Source organism: Ursus maritimus, unplaced genomic scaffold (assembly GCF_017311325.1).
Source record: "Ursus maritimus isolate PB19 unplaced genomic scaffold, ASM1731132v1 scaffold_21, whole genome shotgun sequence".
Taxonomy (NCBI): Eukaryota; Metazoa; Chordata; class Mammalia; order Carnivora; family Ursidae; genus Ursus; species Ursus maritimus.
In genome coordinates this window covers 32,721,225-32,735,331 of record NW_024424564.1, presented here as the reverse complement: position 1 = coordinate 32,735,331, position 14,107 = coordinate 32,721,225, and the positions used below count along the sequence as shown (strand labels likewise).

At 41.3% G+C, this 14,107-nt stretch overlaps 1 protein-coding gene across 2 annotated transcripts in view; it reads left to right on the top strand.

The window, feature by feature from the left end:
• The window catches only part of LTA4H (leukotriene A4 hydrolase), a 28,782-nt gene extending 17,198 nt beyond the window's left edge, over window positions 1–11,584 (top strand). The window contains exons 12-19 of one of the 2 annotated variants that reach the window (XM_008687723.2): window positions 375–519; window positions 1,739–1,842; window positions 2,258–2,328; window positions 4,913–4,967; window positions 7,527–7,622; window positions 9,583–9,665; window positions 10,343–10,447; window positions 11,305–11,584. In XM_008687723.2, the coding sequence (XP_008685945.1) occupies window positions 375–519; window positions 1,739–1,842; window positions 2,258–2,328; window positions 4,913–4,967; window positions 7,527–7,622; window positions 9,583–9,665; window positions 10,343–10,447; window positions 11,305–11,422 (777 nt within the window). In that variant the 3' untranslated portion in view covers window positions 11,423–11,584. The remainder of the gene's footprint in view (window positions 1–374; window positions 520–1,738; window positions 1,843–2,257; window positions 2,329–4,912; window positions 4,968–7,526; window positions 7,623–9,582; window positions 9,666–10,342; window positions 10,448–11,304) is intronic. The other variant, XM_040637342.1, reaches the window with a different exon arrangement.
• The last annotated feature ends 2,523 nt before the right edge of the window (window positions 11,585–14,107 follow it).

Below are 14,107 nucleotides of genomic sequence, written 5' to 3'. Positions count from 1 at the left end.
TTGATCCACAGAGCCACCCAGGTGCCCCGGTATAATACTGTATTGCTACATACTGGTCATTATCCTGTATAATGTCATGTTCACGACCAGGAGGACCTCACTGGGTCTTTGCAATTAATATAGTCGGTTACTTAGCTTGAATTTTTCAGTGCTCCCTCCTGAAGGCTGAATTTGATGACCAGGCATTGAAACATTTTTCTAGTTTTTTTTATAAGAATAAAGCCTACTACTGAGCAGGAAATATCACAGAACACGACACAAGTAGCCATTCCATTAACAGACTTACAGAAATTTGTGCTAACATACCCTACAATTTCTAGTCTCTCAGTTTAAGTTCTAGACTCCCCTGAAGTTATGCCTTTTGTGTCTTGCAGATAAAGACTTTCGGAGATACGCATCCTTATACCAAGCTTGTGGTCGATCTGACGAATGTGGACCCTGATGTGGCGTATTCTTCGGTGCCCTACGAGAAGGGCTTTGCTTTACTTTTTTACCTTGAACAACTTCTTGGGGGCCCAGGCAAGTAGTTGGCATTTATTTTTTATTTTTTATTTTTTTGAGGGCAATGTGAAGAATAAGGAAGAATTTTTAACTGTTGTTTTTGCCCCATTTTATTATTTCGGTTCATTCTGTATGTAGCTGCTGAAGAAAATCTGCATCATTCTCTAATGTGACCTCTACTTCAAACCCTGAGTGACTGCTGAATTCAAAATTGTGTTGCAGGACTTTAAAGAAAACTCATCAGTATTTTAAAAATTAGGAAAATAGTATGTACTCATTGAGAAAAATTCTGTAGTACAGAAGTTTCTGAGAGTAACAAGTTAAGAGTCCCTCAGCCCCTTCCCGCTCCCCAGGTAACCACTGTTAGCAGTGGTTGTGCATGGTTCCAGATCTTTTTCTAAGTATAAATGAACAAACAAATAAATATATTTTAATTACAAAAAATGGATCATGGGGGCGCCTGGGTGGCTCAGTCGGTTAAGCATCTGCCTTTGGCTCAGGTCATGATCCCAGGGTCCTGGGATCAAGTCCTGCACTGGGCTCCCTGCTAAGTGGGGAGCTTGCTTCTGCCTCTCCCCGACTCATGCTCTCTCTCTCTTTCTCTCTCAAATAAATAAATAAAATGTTAAAAAAAATAAAGAAAATGCATTATATATATAGATATTTATATATATAATATATAAAATTTTTTCTACTTTTTTTTTTTAATTCAGCAATGTTCTACAGACATCCTTCCATGTCAGAACGTACAAATCTACCTTATGCTCTTTAATGCCACAGTAGTCGTGCATTATATAGATGTGCTGAATGTATGTAACCTTCCCCTACTGATGGGTGTTGGGGCGTTCTCCTTTGTCCGTGGACTTTGAAGGCCCTCCCTCACCCACACGCATCCTGCCTGTCCCATCTTGTTCTCCTCCTCTTGGGTCACACTAAGGCCATTGCTTTTAGAATTTGTGTTGTGGGTTCCTTCTCTATTTCTTCATTGCATTATCCTCTTACTTGTAATTAGGATTTCTCTTCTCCCTTCCACCAAATTACATATATTCTTTAAGGCCCAGCTTAAGTCCTACCTCCTGATTTGAACATTCTTTTACCACTAAACCCCATATTGGTTTCCCTATTCTCTGAAAGTTCTCTGTTCTCCATGGTCAAGAGTACCATACCAATCACCCAAAAAATGTTAGTTACCTTTCCATTAGTCAACTTTTTTTTTTTTTTTTTTTTTTACTCTTAGAGGTTTTCCTAGGATTCCTAAAGGCTTATGTTGAGAAGTTTTCCTACAAGAGCATAACCACTGATGACTGGAAGGATCTCCTGTATTCCCACTTTAAAGATAAGGTTGGCTTTTAAAAGCTTTCTTATTTTTTATGGCCAATATACCTGTATTTAATGTCTATTTATTAGGCTGATTTGAATTACTTACTAGTATCAGTTTAGAATTTAAGACTCAACCTTTCATGGTACTTTTTCCTATGGAAAATGTGATCTCCACAACATGAACTAACATGAATATTTCAGAGAGATCTGCAGTAGGTTTCAGAAATTTATTTTTCGTATGTATTTAATTTTCCTACTTTATTTAACAGAATGCTACTAATATAAATTTATTTTAGGAAAGAGACTTAGAAATTACCTTAACATGTCAATGTAGACAAAATTATAGATTTGAGGACCTAAAAGTCCGGTTTAGACTTTTTTTTCCCCCAGTGGAAAAAGTTATTCTGTGGCAACCTTGGTGTTCTTTGTGTTGCAGGTTGATCTTCTTAATCAAGTTGACTGGAATGCCTGGCTCTACTCTCCTGGAATGCCGCCTGTCAAACCCAAGTCAGTACTTCCTGTTAATGCTTCCCTTCTCAGTCTCCCAAATCCTCTAGCTTCTCAAAATACCTGACAGCTTTAGATGTTCCTTAAAGCTGTTACTAGGTGGACAGTAGACCTCGTAGGGGTTTGACCCTTAACCCTGAGGTCAAAACAAACATTCCCATGATATTATAAATTCCATGATACTATAAATATAGATTCATTATGGAATGCCTCCCTTCAGCTGAAGGATGGTGATACAGAGAAGATATTTTCCTTCCTGTCAAAACCTCTGCAATAAGAAATACAACTTTTATAAGGACTGTGTTCCTCGTTACAGCGGTGTTCTAAGTTGTCATCCCCATTTCCAGAGGACACACACTAGGCTTAGCGAGGTAAAGGCCTTTTTGCCAAAGTTTGCACAGTAAGTAGTTAGAGTTGAGATTCAAACCCTGGCAGTCTTTACCCCTCCGATCTACTGCCTTTTAAACTAAATACCCTCCTCAAACCAGAGACCTAAACTCTGGTCCTCATGTGTCATGGGAGGATGCTAACTATCGCACGTTCCAGCCAGGATCGTGCTGTTCCCCCCACCGGCAGAACTCTACCCTGGTCATTCCAATCTCAGCTCAAGAACTGCTTCCTCACGGAAATAGTCCTTGACCTGTCTGACCAAGTCCGGTCCCCATTTAGGGTTTCCTGGTGCTGTGTAAGGCCTCTTCATTGCCATTACCACAGTAGTAATTTCAATTTGTTTGATTATTCACGTCCTTCTCCTCAGGACACTGACGCACCAGGAGAGCAGCGCTCAGATCTAGTTTTGTTCACTACTTTCCTTAGAACCTTGCCGTAAGTGAGAGCTGCTTCCCTTCCCTGGCTGATCCTTACCTAGTTCTTTTCATGACAATGAGAAGGAAGTTTCAGGACACCCAGGAAGAGATCAGCAGAGGTTTTGTATTGTCCTATTGTTCCTTACGAAATCAGTGCTAAGGAATGTTCTAGTTGAGGGTGATTTACTGCCTGAGCAATTTACTGCCTCTGATGCCATTTGGTCTTGGGAACAAACAACAGGCTTTCTGTGCAGTCCCAGCCCGGCTACTTCACAAAGATTAACTGCAGCTACTTCAAAGGACGGCGCCACCGTGAGACCTTTATAATCTCCCGTAGGGCACAGACTCTCTTTCAGAGGTTCGGAGGTAACTTCTAATCAAAACTCATTTCATTTAGGCCCTCGGCGCAGGTACCCCACTGTTCTCTAATAGAAACGTTTCACAGCAAGCAAGTATCATTTATGGACAAAGAGGGATGTTTTGCAAGAATTTTTGCACCTTATACAGTCTCTTCCATTCTTGTTGCAAAACATAGGATTTATTTTCTAAGTTGAGAACACAGAGATTTTAGTGCAATTTGCTTTGCTTCATGGTCAGCGTTTGTTATTTCCACTTTCTTCCGAAAAGAGAGGAACAAAATCATCATGTGATTTCAGAGTCTCCTAAGGGTCTCCCGTGACACCGTTTCCCTGGTGTCTAGGACAGTGCCTGCCGCAGAGGCGCTCGCAGATTTGCTGGATGATTACAGAGTTGGAAGGTTAGATAGTTGGAACAGCTGCAGAACGTAAAGTCCACGGAAGGAAGGACTTTGTGTTGTCATGAGCACCTAGAACTGTGCCTGCCATGCAGCCAACCCTAAACACGCCCTCCCGAGCCCCAGCGCCTTCATCCTTCATCGTATGCTGCTGAGCATTTGACCGGCTTCGCTGAGATGGTGAGGCGTTCTCTCTGGAGGGTAATCAGGTGTTTCATTACTTTGGTATCCAAGTTCTCAGATGACACCAGTATATTTAAGTCAGGTAGAAGACTTCTTATTTCCAACACTCTGGAGTTCCTGATCTTTCTTTCTTTCTCTTGACTCTTTTTCTTCTTTCTTTTTTTCTTTCTTTTCTTTCTTTTCTTTTCTTTCTCTTTCTTTCTCTCTTTCTTTCTTTCTTTCTTTCTCTCCCTTCCTTCCTTCCTTCCTCCCTTCCCTTCCCCTCCTCTCTCCTTTCCATTTATTTCTATTTATTTGAGAGAGAGAGAGAGAATGAGCAAGAGAGAGAGCATATGAGCAGGGGGGAGGGGCAGAGAGAGAGAGAGAGAAGCAGACTCTCCGCTGATGAGGGAGCCCAATGCAGGGCTCCATCCAAGGACTCCGGGATCACGACCTGAGCTGAAGGCAGACACTTAACCGACTGAGCCGCCCAGCACCCCCCCCCCAGCTTTATTTAAAAAGAACTTTGAGGGGCACCTGGGTGGCCCAGCCAGTTAAGCATCTGCCTTCAGCTCAGGTCGTGATCTCAGGGTCCTATGATCGAGCCCTGCTTTGGGCTCCCTCCTCTGTGGGGAGTCTGCTTCTGCCCCTCCCCCTCTCACACTCTCTCTCTTGGACTCTCTCTCTCTCTCTTTCTCTCAAATGAATAAAGTCTTTATTTTTTTTCTTTTTAAACCACCTAAATAAAGTCTTTAAAAAAAAGAACTTTGAAAATTATGTTCTGTAACTTCAACATTGCATTTATGGAAAAGCATGTACATTTTTATGAAATTTAATCTCTAGTATTTTTTCATCTTTGCAGTTATGATATGACTCTGACAAATGCTTGCATTGCCTTAAGTCAACGGTGGATGACTGTGAGTACTAACGTGTGGTTTTTGACTCCTTTTTGAATTGTACCAATGTCGCTGCTCATGAAGGTGGTGGCAGGGACGGGAGCGGGTGGGTACTTTACTCACAAACTCACGTACTTGGAAAGGTCGTTCGTAGGTCAAGTTTGTCTGCAGGGGTAGCATACCAGCCCTCACTGTAAAGTGAAGTTTGGCTGGAGTTGCAAATCGACATCGGTGGTATTAGCTCTCATTTTCTTGCTTCTTTTCAAGTCTTAAAAAAGGTATGAAGAAATAATTTGCATTCTCTCTTGCTCCTTTTCCTCCTAAATCATCGGTAAGCTACTGCTTCAAGTACAGCCCTAGAAGGGCTTGATCATGTCTGTGCAGGGAGGGAGAGCTGGCAACACATAGATTTGCCACAGATCATGCTTCAGCTCTTCTGCCTGTGTCTCGAATCTACGTTTTGTGTAGTTCACAGACCTGTCATGGAGAAAAGCGTAAGAGAGATCCAAGGGACATGGATCTTTTAACAACAGTGTGATACGTTAGGACCTCTGTACCTGGTGAAACTGCTCCTGCTCCTGATTTCTGCTGAGATCTTCCTTTAGGCTCAGCAGCCCAGGTGGGGGATTATAAATAGTTCAGTATCAAGAGGCGCGGTCAGTGCCAAAGACAGGCTGAGGGCTCGCTATCATCTGTGGGGTCATCTAGAGTGATCACAACGAGTCCTCTCATTGCCTTGTTTTATTGCTTGTTGTTTTTCTTAAATATTAAGTAAAAGCAAATGAAAAAAACGTACATCACCTGTTTGAAGGTGTACAAATCGACTGTAAAACAAATGCCTGTGTACCTACCACTAACCTAAGAAATAAAAGCTCACCGGTACTGTGGGAGTGCCCCTCCCCGCCGCATCCCCCTCTCTGCCCACCTTGCCTTCCCATCAGGGTACCCATTACCTTGGCCTTTGGCTTGTTATTCCATTGCTTTTCATGTTTTTACCACTTATGGTATATCCTTAATAGATAGTTTAAATTTGCATGTTTTTGAGCAGAGAATGAGATCCGTAAGTTTTGATACTAAGGTATGGTTTCACAGTGGTATAGAAAGGGAAGGAAGGTGTCAAATAATGTTTCTTTACAAGGATATGTATTTATACATTACATTTCCTGGAAGGATATACAAGGAACTATTAATTCTGGTTACTGAGGAATAGGACTTGGAGACAAGGAGTAAAAACAAAGGAATTTTTCATTCGGCCATATTTGATTTTTTTAAAACATTGCAGATATTTCTTTTCAACTTAAAAGAAACTGTAGTTTATGTGGGAGACAGTAGGGAGGTTCCTCAAAAAGTTAAAAATAGAAATACCCTATGATCCAGTAATCACACTACTGGGTATTTACCAAAAAAAAATACAAAAACACTAATTCAAAGGGACACATGCACCCCTATGTTTATAGCATCATTCACAACACAAACTATGGAAGCAGCCCAAGTGTCCACTGATGGATGATGGGTAAGGATTACCTATAATGCTATATATCTACAATGGGATATTATCAGCCTTAAAAAAAGAATGAAATCTTGTCATTTGCAAGGACATGGATGGAGCTAGAGAGTATAATGCTAAGCGAAATAAGTCAAGAGAAAGACAAATACCATATGGTCTCACTCATGTGGAATACAAGAAACAAAACAAATGAGCAAAGGACGAGAGAGAGAGAGACAAATCAAGAAACAGACTCTCAACTATAGAGAACAAACTGATGGTTACCGGGGGGCGGGGGGCCTGATCAGGGGATAGGTGAAACAGATGATGGGGATGAAGGAGCGCACTTGTCACCATGAGCACAGGGTGATGTATGGAAGTGTTGAATCAGTATCTTGTACACCGGAAACTAATATAACACTGTATGTTAACTATACTGGGATTAAAATTAAAAAACAATTAAAAAAAGAAACCCTAGTTTAAAAGAATTTAAAGCTAGTTTTAAAAATTTTAAAATCCTTACTTTGATAAGCTTTATTTAATATTTCTTAATCATATCCTCAAAGATTTTTGGCAATGAATCCTAGATAGAAAAGCACAGACCAACTTTTCTTTTTCTTAGATGATTTCCAAAATTAAGTGGGAAAAACAGAATGTGTGGGGATGGAGGGAAATGTCAGTTTGTGGTCTTACCAGTTCATTAGTGTGATATTTAAGAGAATATGCAATTTGATCCTTTACCCAGATTTTTAAATTGGCCTATTAATTAGTTGATATGCTTTTATAATGTTTTCTTTACTTTGAAAATCCGTATATCTTGAATGGTACAAAGGATGTCAAAAGTTTCTTCCACTTTTTCTATTAATATAAAGTCTAATTTTCCTGAAGTCATATCGATTTTAGGAGTCATTTCAGCTCTTTAACTTATAGTAACATCATCTCAAAACTATTAAAGTAGCTAAGGCTTAAATATATTTTCACCATCTTATGCCTCCTTGTATTTCTGTCTTTTTCTTAATCTTTCATGTCAGATAAACCAATAAATATTATTAAATCATACATGAATGGAAATAACCAGGTAACATTTATTTTAGGCCAAGGAAGAGGATTTAAGCTCATTTACTTCAGCAGACCTGAAGGATCTCTCTTCTCATCAGTTGAACGAATTTTTAGCGCAGATGCTCCAGAGAGTAAGTTCCGGCTCGAAACGCGGGAAAGTACAACGTGCGTAACGGAAGCACAGCTTTTAGGTCAAACCCAACCGGGAAAAACATGTTAATGTGAAAACTAACGGAAAAAAAATAACTTGTAAAATTCTTTCATTTAAAGGCATGTGTTGACTGCTTATTATGTTTAGTGTTGTTGTGAGTACGAAAATAGGCAAGAAAGAAATATACCACGTCCTCAGAAAGCTTATACTCTAGTAGGAAAGGTCACACATACAAAATTTGGCCATAAGAGGAGGCATATGTTAGGTATCATTTGAGAAAAGCTTAATCAGCGAAGAAGAACTCCCTTCCAACTGGCATTGTCGGGAAAAGGTTTTGAGGGAGTGGGGCTTGCTTTGCACAGAGCAGTGTCTGCAGAGGTAGAAATTCAGGTCCCAGGGAGTAGCAAGCCTCAGTGGTGCAGAAGTTAATGAAGATAATTCTAGAACAGCGAGTGGGATCACATGTGATGAATCTTGAATGCTAAGCTAGGAATCTTAGGTTTTGTTTTAGTAGGCAGGAAAGGAGCTAACATTTTTAAAGGGAAAGTCATTTGATGAGAGGGTGGGTTATCATACAAGTCCGCCAGTGGGTCAACATGAGGAACATGGGTGGAGAAATTCATTGGGAGACTTGGAGGACATGCAGGGGGAGCTGGTACGAAAGGAGGGAACAGGCCAGATGAGCAGGGGTGAAGGGTGAAAGCATGGGGTTTGTGACTGACTGGATTTGGCAGTTAACAGGAAGGAGTCCAAACAGATTTTAAGATTTCAAACCCATGTAATTAAAAGAATATGTGAAATGGAAAGGAGAAGCTGCATTTTGAGAGGGAGGGAATGACGGGGTCTTTATTGTGATACTGAAATGCATTCTTGGGTCTGAGGACCTTGAGAGGGATAGAGAAGACTGGACGGACTTTCCTAAGGAATCAACACAAAAGGAGGTATAGGATTTAAGGCAACAGGGGCTTTGCAAGAATCCGTTTTTAGGGCATCAAGCCCCCGAGGTTTCATAAATGTCTGCAGCGCCTCATGGGATGTCTCCGGAATGGGTGTGGCAAAAATGAGGGAAAGTTGGGGGTCTGGGAGGTGACCTTAACCGGTGGACCTACCAGGGCGGACTGGAGTTTAGCGGAGACCAAACAATTTGGGAAGGGTCTGGCACTCAGAGCAGACATGCTTCCCCGAGCATGGGGTGACTTTCTCGTAAGACGAGTCATGCTGGGGGAGGAGAGTCGCCACCCGCCGAGCGGCTCCTCAGCCTCCCTGCTTGTCCAGACTGAACTGCTCTCCCTCCTTTCCTCACCAGACTTGCTCCTGCTGGGTTAAGGTGGGCACGGGAGGTCTGTGAACCCCCTGAGATTGTATACAGACGTTTGTGTTTATATGGTAAATCTCTCTCTTTTTCCTGAGGAAAGAGTCCATATTACTCATCAGGTTCTCAAAGGGGTCTGTAATATAAAAGTTTAAAAACTGCTATTTTGTAGGGATAGAGATCATTTAAAAGGGATTTCAGAGGAAACGCGCAAAGATAAAGCTGATGGTGATCAGTGAGGAAACGATTAAGGGAAGTGTGGTTGAACATGGAGAATGGAATACAGTTAAGATCTATAAGGTATAAGGAAGAACTTGAAAGACTCTGGAAAGGGTTAGAGAGTTAGTGTTCACATATACCAAAAAGTCTGAGGAGAGTAATTCTCATTTAATTCTCCGCGTACCTCACCGATTAAATTATCCCTTTGCTCCTCGTAGAACATCCTTATCCAGAATAAGTTTGCACAAAACTTATTGTAGTGTGCATTTGTTTCTTTTCTTTTTATCTAATTTATTTCTATATTATAAAATATTTAGGATTTTAATCTGGCTAAGAATTTCTCTCCAGCTCCTTTCTTCCAAGGAATCCTGTTGAAATGATACATCGTACTTCTTTATTTTGCTCTTAGGCACCTCTTCCATTGGGGCACATAAAGCGAATGCAAGAGGTGTACAACTTGAATGCCATTAACAATTCTGAAATACGATTCAGGTACATCATTTTAACTTGTCTCTGTGGAAGAAAGTAGAAACTAGTTTAAAAGGTGGAGAAAGGGAAAGCAGAGTCTGAGACATACATGAGTTTTAAGAAATCTTTGTGAAATTAACTGCACTTGTATAAATAATCATAGCGGTCTTTGAGGAATAGTTGCAATATCTGTAAGATGATAGTATTAATCTTTTTATTAGAATTTGTTCTAAGCTTCTCTTGCCTTACAAACAAGAAAAAACAAAAAAGGATTAGGAATCCCGTGGTAAATAGGCATTCTTCTGCAACTAGCCAAGTGGACTCTGATATGGGAATAGTTAGAAATCTCTAATTCTGTTGTGTGGTTAACCTTTCTTAATTCTGATTTGTAGCGTGAGTCTTAAACCAAAGTGTAATTCCTTCAGAAATTGTATAGATAAGGTACATGAGCACCGACGTAATCTAAACCTTTTAAAACGTGTGGTCTTTTTCAAGAACAAACTCCTCTTCACTTCTCCAGTTACTGAATTGTATATACAAGGACTTGAGATTCTCAGAATAAAGACATAACATAAAGTGGTTTACAGCGTAACTATAACGGGATTATTCATCATTACAAAAGTAATCTTCAGATATGCCTGTATATCCTGCCCCTTCCTCCTCCTTTCCTACCCCACACCCCCTAAAAATCCTCCTTCCAGATGGTTACGGCTCTGCATTCAATCGAAATGGGAGGAAGCAATTCCTTTGGCTCTAAAAATGGCGACTGAGCAAGGACGAATGAAGTTCACGCGGCCCCTATTCAAGTAAGAACCAGCTCTTATATCAGGAATTGGGGGGTGCCCCCATGGGGTGGCACAGTGGGCTAAACTTACTCTCTTGATTTCAGCTTATGTCATGATCTCAAAGTTGTTAGATGGAGCCCCACAGCGGGCCCGGCGCTCAGCACAGAAAGGATTCTGTCCTTCTCCCTCTGCCCCTCCCCCCACTTAAAATACAGAAAAGGAATAAGGAAGAGGAATCTCAGATGCTTTTCCTATTGCTAAAATACTTTGTAAAACACCATCTAAAAATAGTATTTTTAAATTTATTAAAGATTATAGGTATAATTTTGGAATAAGAGTGAATGCTTCTAAATATTTAAAATTTGAGGTAATTTCATTAGCTTTTTTAGAAACATCATCTATGGATTACCTATTATGGGCCAAATTCGTATAGACACCAGCGAAAAGAAAATAGGTAGAAAACAATCTTATGTACCCAGAAAGATCTTTAAAAGCAGGTAGGAGATAATTGGTGGGTGGGCACGGACACAAAAGAGTCTGAAGTTATTTAAATGTAATAGTAAATGAGGCAGTGAAGCCAAACCTTTCTGATTCAGATGCTGCAATGACTTGGGAGAATAAGTTGCTTGATGTATATATAATAAAGCAATGCTTGGTAGAGGGGAAACAAGTTGTATCTTGGCTGCAAGGTAGAATTTAAGACTATCTCAGTGAAGGTATTTTAACTATGGATTTGGCAGGAATTCTGAAAAATTTAGACCCATGATATAGTCATGATTAATCTTTTCATTTACTTCACAAGTATAGTAAAATTATACTTGCCAAATAAAATCTTATTTGCCAAAATCGGTCATTATCCGTCTTTCTTCCCCTGCCAGGGACCTTGCTGCCTTTGACAAATACCATCACCAAGCCGTGCGCACCTACCAAGAGCACAAAGCAAGTATGCACCCTGTGACTGCCATGCTGGTGGGGAAAGACTTAAAAGTGGATTAAGGACCTACCAACTGCTGATTTCAGACATTTCTCTTTTTTAAACTGAATTCACAAAGAAATATGAAAGTTCAGCTCATGTTGTAACTAAAAATGTTGTTTTCATTCTGGCTTTTTATTTTGTCAGTGATTTTCATAAATAAAGCTGAGCTACCTTCCCCCTCACCCCCACCAGTGCCATGTTCTTTGTAAAGTGCATTTTAGCAAAGTTTAATCTTTTAATTTATAAATGTAAAATTTTTCATTAGTTACATAGTTATTTTTTCCCAGCAGGATCACAAGAGTGGCAGCATAGTATTTACCTGGTGTTTTAAGTTCTTTAATTTGAATCTGCCTCATGCCAAAAACTGAACATGACAAGAGTTTTGGTTTTCAAATAGCATGAGCACTCAGTTGGACTTGCTCATCCGGGTACTCAGTGGGCATAGTATTAATGCACTTTCTAAAATGTATAAACTCTCCAGGAGCACTCTGCTCCCCATCCCCAGATCCACCTGCTGCTCCACTGGACTTGTCCTGCCCTCCTGTCCGTCAGGGTCAGATGACTGCCCCGAACCCCATGACTTCCCATCAGTCCCTCTGATGCTCTCCTGTTTATCCACCCTGACTCAGCTCCTTAACGTCCTTCACCCACATAGAGCATACCGCACATGGAGGGCAATAATACAATGGTAATACCTATTACACATACATATAATGTACTGGAAATAAGAGTACGACTTGATCCAAATGAGAGAGTAACAAAACATCCCATGAGTACAATGTAGTACCCAGGCGCCTCAGCACACAATCCGGGAACCACGGTTGTATTAGTTAGGATTCTTTGATTGTAAGTGACAAAACCCAGATGATTAAAAGTCAGGAAATTTAAGGGAGGATTATTTTAAGGATATAGAGTAGGGGGAGGTTGTCAGAACCTACGGGCAGACAGAAGAGGACTGACCCCTGGAATTGGCAAGAGAGCAATACTCTTTCTTGTCTCTCATTTCTGCTTCTCTCCTCCACACTTCAGCTTTGCTGTTGTAACTATATAGTTCTTATCACATGGGACGTCTGTCTCAATTCCAAATTCCCAGGGACGAGACCCTGACCCAGCTTGAGTCCACCCCTGGCGAAATAACCTTTAGCAAGAGGAATGGTGTCTTAGAGTATAAATGTAGGTGGGGGTCATTAAATACACAAAAAGAGAGCTAATGCAGTGAGAGAAGTCCTACAATAGGAGCAAACATGCGAGAACTGGGGCAGGTACCAAAGAAACAGATTCCCATCCATCTCCGTAATCCTGAGTTGCTTCCTTGCTTGCTCTCCCTAGCAGTTCTCTCCTTCTGGACACATCTACACCGCAGTCATTCTGTTTCTCAAGGCTTTGTCTTCCATAGCAGGAAGACCACAGGCAAGAGTTCAGCTCACATCCCTGGTACATAATCAGGTTCTAAGTGATTAGACTTCAGCAAATCCACAGACTCAAACGATGCTTTTGAAGGCTTCCCGTGCCCTATAAACTTTCCCCGCACTCTAGGCTAATGTCACATTTCAGTGATCACTGGTGAATGAGCCTGGAAGTGAACTGGGGCGAGGGCCACTGGAAGGGTGGCGGTGAAGAAGGCTATGAAGAAGGTAGAGGGCACTAGAGACACACATCAGCCCAGGTTTACCTGGGGCCAGCTCAGTGGAGTTCACATTTATACACGGATGATGAATGTCTTTGTGCCAGGCTGTGATAGACACAACATTTCTGGGAGAACAAAGATAAGTAATTTCTAGATATGGCTAAAGGAGAAACATGCTAAAGCAACCTGGGAAGCACCACTTAATCTAACCTAATGGTTTAGGGAATGCTTCCTGAGGAAGAGAAGGCCTGCGCTGAGGCTTACAAGATAAGAAATACCTAGCTAAGCAAAGGAAGTTGGAAGTGTGTTCCAGATGGATAAAGAATAACAGAAGTAAAGGTACAGACTTATGGGATTTGGGGATCATCAACATGGACAGAAAATAGCTGTCTTGGCTCCATAGTGCCTAAGGCATGAACTTGAAGTCTTCAAACTCACATCGCTGGGAGGTGGTATCATCTGGAGCCTTCTTGCCTCACATGTCTGAGGTCTGGCCTGAGATGATGTAACAGCTGGGCTCAGCTGAGACTGGCGACTGGGATGCCCAAGTAGGTTGGGTTTTCTCACAGCACGGTGGATACTTGGACTTCTTATTAGTCTTCTCTGTAAGTGCATCCACCACCAGAGAACAGCACCCTAACGGCAGAGAACGTATCCTACTCCCTAGTACCTAGCATAGTGCTTGGGATATAACGGGTGTTCGAGAAATATTTGTTGGCTAAGTGAATGGAAGAGGGTAGAAAGTTGTGCTTCACATCTAAGGGCCTCGGTTTCTCAGAGAGGTAAGAGGTAAGATCCTCTGAAAATTAGAAGAGGTGGATGTTGAGAAGCGAGGTGAATGTTTTGGAAACTCGCTGAGGGGGAGGGGCAAGTAGAAGGACAGTGTCATGATACGCACCATCACAGAACTTTCTGTAGCAGAGCCTTCCACCAGGGTGAGCACAGAGAGCAGCTTGTTGTGATGACCCAGGGGTTGAGTTTTACTCAGTGCGGGCATTATATAATGGGGTTATAAAAGGATTTCAAAGTGTGGAGGAAAGAGTGGCCCAGGTAAGCAACTAGGATACCAGCTTCCTAG